The following is a 9,194-nucleotide window of genomic DNA, read 5'->3' as shown; positions in this document are numbered from 1 at the left end:
TTAAAGAGCTACGTCGCTTTGAAGCTCGGTATCCTCGGCCGTCGCCAGCGGTGTGAACGCCGCGGCGGCGGAGCCGCTGATGGGATTGGCGTCTTTGGCCGTCACCAGCGGTGTGAACGCCGCGGCGGTGGAGACGCTGCACTGCGTGGTGTTGCTCCGGGAGGAGAGAGCGACGGACCGGCTCCCCCGGCTGGCGCTAGAAGGCGCGCGGCGGCCGCGGCGCTCCCTCCTCAGCCACGGGACGCGTCTGGCCACCAGGTGGCGGAAGTGGCGCTGGAACTTCTTCCCCACGAAGGTGTAGAACACGGGACTGACGCAGAAGTACAGGTACGCCATGTTGCGCGTGACCTGTTGACAGTGGTGGGAGAAGCACTCCATTGTTTTACTTAAAGGTATATTCAGTGATTTCACTTAATTCAAATATCACATATTTTTTTTGTTTTGTTGTGATAATCCCCTCTATACTATAGAGTCTGCTGACCATATAAGGAGTTGGGTCCAGCCAAAAATGAAACCTAAGGTTTTTTGAGTGAAATCACTGAATATACCTTTAAGTAAAAGTGCTAATACTGCAATTTAGAACTACTTCTGTATACAAGTAAAAGTACGGAATTGAAAAGGTGTACAAAAATAGCAGATCTACAAGCTCACAACGACAAACAAAGCATGCCATATCTTCCTGGCACCCCCCCCCCCCCCCCCCCCCCCCCCCCCCCCCGAGCTATTTTGAGAAAAGAAATCCCGGCGGCTGATTGTGTTACAGTAGTCACAGTTTGGTCACGTGGTTTCAGTGGACACTAGCTGACCTGCAGGGAATAGCCCAGCGTCTGGACCTCCCGGCAGGTGGTGGCGCTGTACTGACCTGCAGGGAATAGCCCAGCGCCTGGACCTCCCGGCAGGTGGTGGCGCTGTCGAGCAGGAGCAGCACCACGTTGTAGGGCGCCCAGCACACGAAGAACAGCAGCACGATGAGCAGGATGAGACGCACCGTCCGCAGCTTGGACACCATCATGGAGGACAGCACCGTGACGGAGATCCTAAACCATAGAGTTATATATGAATAGAGAAGACACCCGAGTTGCATTAAGTTATTCAAAAGCGCATGAGGCGATTTCACTCCTCCTTCCGTGTAGGAACAGAGTGCATTCTGGGATGGATTTGCCTCAAACACATGAACGCGCTGCCGTTGACTATCATTGTGCCGTTTGTGCGTGTCATGGCCTCAAACACATGAACGTGCGCAATGATAGTCAACGGACCAGCGCTGGCTCGAGCTGCAATGACAAATCCGGCCACTATGTCCATTTGGCCTCAGGGTTTCCTCTGTGTGCCTTCTCTATTGTATATATACTCTAAGTCCTATATACGATACAAGATACACCGTTACAGAGACTTGTTTTAGTCGACTAAATATCATAGGATTTTGTGGACCTTGATGCCGTCGTAATGAGTATGAGTGTTTTTACACGTCGCAGTCCCTCCCCCTTTCAGAACAACGAGTGGCCCAGGAAATGAATCCCAATGCATTTGGCCCCATAGGCTTTTCTTAAAGTATTTATTTAAAGACGGTTACGCCGCGGACAAAGCCAACTCGGATCGTGACGAATCATGACAATGAACACAATGTTTTGGTCCGATCAAATCATTTATAAGAAGAAAAACAAAAACAAAATAGTGTTGTCTCCTGCCTTTATTTTCTTCTTTCTAATGATTTGATCGGCCCCAAAATATTGTGTTTGTCGTCATGATTTGTCACGATCCGAGTTGTCTTTGTCCGCGGCGTAACCGTCTTTAAATAAATACTTTAGGAAATGCCTACGAGGAAAATGAACGGCGATTTCTTTTCCGGGTCTGTCGAGGGGGCGGGACTGCGGGAGGCGGACTATTTTCCGACAGCATCTAGCCGACGGGGCAACGGTCCGCTCCGCAGCGGGGGGGACCGTCGCTGCGATGCGAAAAAGCGATGGTCCGACATGCGCGACGCTCTATAGCCGATGTATACAAGCACGCAACGTGTCGCAGCACGTGCGTGTGTGTGTGTGCGTGTCTGTGTGCGTGCGTGCGTGCGTGCGTGCGTGTGTGCGTGCGTGCGTGCGTGTGTGTGTTCTCTGTGTGCGTGTGTGTGTTCTCTGTGTGTGTGTGTGTGTGTGTGTGTGTGTGTGTGTGTGTGTGTGTGTGTGTGTGCGTGTCTGTGTGCGTGCGTGCGTGTGTGCGTTCGTGCGTGCGTGTGTGTGTGTGTGTGTGTTCTCTGTGTGCGTGTGTGTGTGTTCTCTGTGTGTGTGTGTGTGTGTGTGTGTGTGTGTGTGTGTGTGTGTGTGTGTGTGTGCGTGCACAACCTGACGTAGCAGTACACTATGAGCGCCAGCGGGAACAGGAAGAAGAGGCCCAGCTGCAGGAACTTCCCGGCCGCCCGCAGCGCCCCCAGGTCCACGGCGGGATGGCCCGCCAGGCGGTCCCCGGGGTGCTCCTCGCAGAACAGCGCCCCCATGTGGACGTACGTGGTGTAGAGGATCATGGGACGGACGCACGCCAGCCCGCTGAGCAGCCACACCGCCGCGCACGACGCCACGGCGTAGCTGCGCCTGCGCAGCCTGACGGTGCAGACGGTTAGGTTATGGGGAAGCACTTTGTTTTAACCCATTCTGACCTGAGATCAGATTTATGCGAGGTTTCCACTGGACACACACTGGTCTGATTAACCCATTCTGACCTGAGATCAGATTCATACGAGGTTTCCACTGGACACACACTGGTCTGATTAACCCATTCTGACCTGAGATCAGATTCATGCGAGGTTTCCACTGGACACACACTGGTCTGATTAACCCATTCTGACCTGAGATCAGATTCATACGAGGTTTCCACTGGAAACACACTGGTCTGATTAACCCATTCTGACCTGAGATCAGATTCTAAAAAAAAAGGAAAAAATGTTTTTCTTTTTCAAAAGTAGCAGATCTACAAGCTCGTAGCGCGCCACCGAGTGGCGTGCTATGAGCTTGTAGATCTGCTATTTTTCATAGCTAAAGCATAACATGATGCTAATACCAAAATGGGTTCCCGTTCAGAATGGGTTAATATTGTGAAAATAGCAGATCTACAAGTTCACGCAATTATCTAATGTAATCCTGGGAGCTACACTTCCTCTGCCAACCTGGGGGGGGGGGGGGGGGGGGGCAGCGGACTGACCTCATGCCTCCTTCTATGCATGAGGAGTCCAAACTGCTTTTAACGTGACAGGGGTGAGTTTCCCCCAACCGGACGTAGCGTGTGGAAGGAACACGTTATTCCGACCAGTTCCTTTCCCCTCCATCAGGCGCCCCGGCTGGCCATATGGGGAGAACATGTGAGGGTACCTACCCTAGGGGACACGGGGAGAACATGTGAGGGTACCTACCCTAGGGGACACGAGGAGAACATATGAGGGTACCTACCCTAGGGGACACGAGGAGAACATGTGAGGGTACCTACCCTAGGGGACACGGGGAGAACATGTGAGGGTACCTACCCTAGGGGACACGAGGAGAACATGTGAGGGTACCTACCCTAGGGGACACGAGGAGAACATGTGAGGGTACCTACCCTAGGGGACACGGGGAGAACATGTGAGGGTACCTACCCTAGGGGACACGGGGAGAACATGTGAGGGTACCTACCCTAGGGGACACGGGGAGAACATGTGAGGGTACCTACCCTAGGGGACACGGGGAGAACATGTGAGGGTACCTGCCCTAGGGGGACACGGGGAGAACATGTGAGGGTACCTGCCCTAGGGGACACAGGGAGGAGAACATGTGAGGGTACCTAACCTATAGGGGGACACGGGGAGAACATGTGAGGGTACCTGCCCTAGGGGACACGGGGAGAACATGTGAGGGTACCGGCCCTAGGGGACACAGGGAGGAGAACATGTGAGGGTACCTACCCTAGGGGACACAGGGAGAACATGTGAGGGTACATACCCTAGGGGACACGGGGAGAACATGTGAGGGTACCTACCCTAGGGGACACGGGGAGAACATGTGAGGGTACCTGCCCTAGGGGACACAGGGAGGAGAACATGTGAGGGTACCTATAACCTAGGGGGACACGGGGAGAACATGTGAGGGTACCTACCCTAGGGGACACGGGGAGAACATGTGAGGGTACCTAACCTAGGGGGACACGGGGAGAACATGTGAGGGTACCTACCCTAGGGGACACGGGGAGAACATGTGAGGGTACCTAACCTAGGGGGACACGGGGAGAACATTTGAGGGTACCTACCCTAGGGGACAAGGGGAGAACATGTGAGGGTACCTGCCCTAGGGGACACAGGGAGGAGAACATGTGAGGGTACCTAACCTAGGGGGACACGGGGAGAACATGTGAGGGTACCTACCCTAGGGGACACGGGGAGAACATGTGAGGGTACCTACCCTAGGGGACACGGGGAGAACATGTGAGGGTACCTACCCTAGGGGACACGGGGAGAACATGTGAGGGTACCTACCCTAGGGGGACACGGGGAGAACATGTGAGGGTACCTACCCTAGGGGACACGGGGAGAACATTGACCTTGACCTTGCTGACCTTGGTGCCAGGGAGTAGACCACGGCCAGGTGCCGGTCAAAGGTCATCAGCGCCAAGAAGAGCACCGAGCTGTAGAAACCCAGGAAGTAGGCGGAGCTGACCAGCTTGCACATGACCCTAGAGGAGCCAATCAAAAACAAAACACACGATTTGCCACTGACGAAAACTAAATGGAAACTAAATGATAACTAAGACTAAATATACTGACAATTTCATCAACAGATAAAATCTAGACTAAAATGTTAGGAAGGGACTAGTGGTGGACAAGAGATCCAGTATACGTCATTTCACACTTGGTTGCATGCTGAAAATGGCAGATCTACAAGCTCGCAACGTGTCGCAGCACGACACGTTGTGAGCTTGTAGATCGGCTATTTTCAGCAAGTGTAAAATCAGTCATTTACGACGGCATCAAGGCACGCCAAAACACATTTTAGTCGACTAAATCACCTAGACTAAAACTAGACTAACATACCAAAACATTCCGGGTGACTAAAATGCGACCAAAACTTAAATGAAAACTATTCAAGAGTTCTGTCAAAATCAACCCTGCTGCTGGTGGTCAGTTAGTGGTCAGTTACCTTCCCATCACCCAGGAGGTCATCTGGTTGTACAGTGGTCAGTTAGTGGTGAGTTACCTTCCGAACACCCAGGAGGACATCTGGTGGTAGACAGCCCAGAATGGGAGGCTGGACATGAAGACGAGGTCGGAGACCACCAGGTTGAGCAGGAAGATGTTGGTCACTGTGGTCAGCTTCTCAAACCTGGAGCAGAGGGGAGGGAGGGAGAGAGAGAGAGAGAGAGAGAGAGACAGAGACAGAGAGACAGAGAGAGAGAGAGACAGAGAGAGAGAGAGACAACGTGCCCGTCTCCAGGCACGTGCAGAGACTCTTAGAGGGACAGGCACTTTTGGCCCAACATAGCGAAAATGGCAGATCTACAAGCTTGTAGATCAGTTATTTTCGGGGCGCAGCCCGGCACTCTTTAGCTACTGGAGACGCCACGTATACGACAGGGAATTTGAAACCAATGAGTTCAGGAGACTTCGAAAAAAAGACCTGTATAGATGAGGACCAATGGGAGCTCACCTGTAGATGAGGACCAATCAGAGCTCACCTGTATAGATGAGGACCAATCAGAGCTCACCTGTAGACGATGACCAATCAGAGCTCACCTGTATAGATGAGGACCAATGGGAGCTCACCTGTAGATGATGACCAATCAGAGCTCACCTGTAGACGATGACCAATCAGAGCTCACCTGTATAGATGAGGACCAATCAGAGCTCACCTGTAGATGAGGACCAATCAGAGCTCACCTGTATAGATGAGGACCAATCAGAGCTCACCTGTAGACGATGACCAATCAGAGCTCACCTGTATAGATGAGGACCAATGGGAGCTCACCTGTAGATGATGAGCAGCACCAGGCCGTTCCCCAGCAGGCTGAGGAGGAACATGAGGAAGTAGAGATGGGAGAGCCGCGCACCCAGATCGTTGTCCCCCGTCCGGTCACACAGGTACACCTCCTCCTCCTCCAATCACAGAGCAACAATCACCACACAGGTACACACCTCCTCCTCCAATCACAGAGCAACAATCACCACACAGGTACACACCTCCTCCTCCAATCACAGAGCAACAATCACCACACAGGTACACCTCCTCCTCCTCCTCTTCCAATCACAGAGCAACAATCACCACACAGGTACACCTCCTCCTCCTCCTCCTCCTCCAATCACAGAGCAACAATCACCACACAGGTACACACCTCCTCCTCCAATCACAGAGCAACAATCACCACACAGGTACACCTCCTCCTCCTCCTCCAATCACAGAGCAACAATCACCACACAGGTACACCTCCTCCTCCTCCTCCTCCAATCACAGAGCATAAATCACCACACAGGTACACCTCCTCCTCCTCCTCCAATCACAGAGCATAAATCACCACAGGTACACCTCCTCCTCCTCCTCCTCCAATCACAGAGCAACAATCACCACACAGGTACACCTCCTCCTCCTCCTCCTCCAATCACAGAGCATAAATCACCACAGGTACACCTCCTCCTCCTCCAATCACAACACAGGTACACCTCCTCCTCCTCCAATCACAACACAGGTACACCTCCTCCTCCTCCAATCACAACACAGGTACACCTCCTCCTCCCCCTCCAATCACAACACAGAAATACCAGAAGCCGTAGGGTCTCCCTTATCTTATTTACAACACAAATAAAGGGTTTCCTCGTCATAGACAGAAACAGCACAGCCGTAGGGTCTCTCTTACGTCGTCGACGTCGCTGCTGTTGTATTCCGACATGTCGTAGTCCCAGTACGCTGCTGTCCACGTGGCGTTCATCTCTGACGTCATCTCTGACGTCATGAGGTTTAAGAAAATGCAAAAGTCTGCATACCAACTGGATCCAATCAGGAATACGAGATAAACGATGGAAATGAGAAGATAGGAAACCAGAAGGAAACACATAAACACACACAACAATAACTGACATTGTATTGTATGTTAGTTTTGCGACGCGTTGTGAGCTCGTAGATCAGCTATTTTCAGCAAGTGTAAAAACACTCATTACGACGGCATCAAGGCCCGCCAAAATACATTTTAGTCGACTAAATCAACTGTAGATTTAGTCGACTAAAATCTTATGACATTTAGTCGACTAAAACTAGACTGACACTAAGACATTTCCAGGTGACTAAAATGTGACTAAAACTAAATGAAGTTTCAGTCCAAAGACTATGACTAAAACTAAAATAGAAATTTGCTGCCAAAAACAACACTGACAGAAACTTACCAGAGTCATAAACAACGTGCTTCTGATAATAATAATAGTAATAATAATAACTGAACATTGTATTTGTATATGTTAGCAGAATTTAGAAACGAAGAGCTTATAACCTACCAGAGTCATGAACAACGTGCTTCTGACAATAATAGACTGTTTGACTCACAGTGAGCACAAGAAGATAAATCACCCCATCTTTGAGGAAGTACCCGAGGGGTGTGTGTGTGTGTGTGTGTGTGTGTGTGTGTGTGTGTGTGTGTGTGTGTGTGCGCGCGCGCGCGCACACGTGTTTTTTGACTGATACCAATGAGTCATGACTAGTCTAAACTAAGTATGCACCCCCCTAAACCTCACTAAAGGTTAGGTTTAGGGTGAGGGTTTGAGATAGGTTGTAGTTGTAGGACTGATGACTGGTCTAACTAATGACTAGTCTAAACCAAAAACTGTCTAAATTAAGTACCGCACCCACCTAACCTTAACCCATGTCTAACCAACGACTAGTCTAAACTAAGTATTCACCCCCTGTCAATAACACTCCTTAACGTAGTCCTTGCAGAGGGCAGACAGGGTAGGGGGCGAAGGGTTTGAGGTGATGTTCTTCCCCTCTTTTGCACTAGGTATGGTGGTGTGTGTGGTTCTGGGTGGTGTGTGTGTGGTATTTAAGGCGGTATTTATGGTGGTGTGTGTGTGGTATTTAAGGCGTGTCACGGTGGCAAAAATGTACTGAACCCAAGTGCAGAGCAGGGGGGCAGTCAGACAGATATTTTGTGAAGCCACTAAGGAAATGAAAGTTCATATAATGGCCTGTTGTGGCGCTGTCACTGGACCCAGAAAAACCCATAGCCCCATAGAAGTCCATGTATTTTGGCCCAACTTCACCTAGACTGTATTACCTTAATAAACATGGTCATGAATACTTTTTGCTTTCAGTCACTAGTTTAAAGTCTCATTTCTAATGTCATAATATTCTTTTTGGAAAATTATGGTCCCATTTATAAAAAAAATGACCATAAAGTCACGCATGTTCTGAGGGGCGTGGCTACCGTTACAGTCTATGAACGGGATCCCCCTCCCACTCGAGTCAAAATAAAAACCAACGAAGAAGAAGGGGGGAAGTCCCGCCTCGTTGTCTGGGCCAGCCAATGGGCCAGCTGGCCTCAACTGGGCCAAAACGGATCTAGAAAGATGGCGACTTCCATTGCAAGGACTGACAGGCTTCATTTTAAGTTCATGTTAGACCCGCGGAACGCTTTGTCCATATTTTTTACAGTCTATGGTGCAGAGGTACGACCAGCAAAGCAGAGTGTAATCTAAGCATTTATTGAATAACGCAGAAAACAGGCAAACTTATACAAATAAGGCAAATACTGGCAGAAACTAAGCAGTCCAAAAAATGCAAAAACAAAGAGGTATACAAGGAAATGACCAGAAGCTTGAAAGCATAGTCCAGGAACGAGGAACGAGGCAAGAGCTCCCACGTACTTGCTAGTTGCTACACTCCATTGGTTGCCCGTCAAATCCAGGATCAATTTCAAAATTCTCTTAATAACATACAAAGCATTACACGGACTGGCTCCAATCTACATCTCTGAATTACTGCATGCTAAACCTAACACACGTTCACTCAGGTCCTCCGATAAAGGCCTTCTGTCTATCCCTATACAACCAGACTCAAAACGAAGGGTGACCGACCGCGCATTTGAAGTGGTCGCCCCCCACTTTGTGGAACGCCCCCATGCCCCTTGAGCTGAAGAATGCAGAGTCTGTCGACGGTTTTAAGAGATTGTTAAAAACGTATTTATTTCGTCACCACTTTATT

The 9,194-nt window shown here is 50.2% G+C and overlaps 1 protein-coding gene across 1 annotated transcript; it reads right to left on the bottom strand.

Moving 5' to 3' along the window:
- On the bottom strand, positions 1 to 6,957 carry LOC308309769 (C-C chemokine receptor type 3-like; the record flags this gene model as incomplete). Its single annotated transcript, XM_080755686.1, has 8 exons — positions 1 to 348; positions 863 to 1,037; positions 2,337 to 2,591; positions 4,573 to 4,689; positions 5,211 to 5,336; positions 5,979 to 6,106; positions 6,278 to 6,394; positions 6,862 to 6,957. 8 exons carry the CDS (start codon positions 6,955 to 6,957, stop codon positions 1 to 3), a joined length of 1,362 nt encoding a protein of 453 aa, XP_080611812.1.
- Between the last annotated feature and the right edge of the window lie 2,237 nt (positions 6,958 to 9,194).

Source organism: Protomyctophum bolini (genome assembly GCF_963924005.1).
Source record: "Protomyctophum bolini genome assembly, chromosome: 22".
In the NCBI taxonomy this organism is placed as follows: Eukaryota; Metazoa; Chordata; class Actinopteri; order Myctophiformes; family Myctophidae; genus Protomyctophum; species Protomyctophum bolini.
Note: the sequence above shows the minus strand (reverse complement) of the source record. Positions and strands in the feature narration are given on the sequence as shown.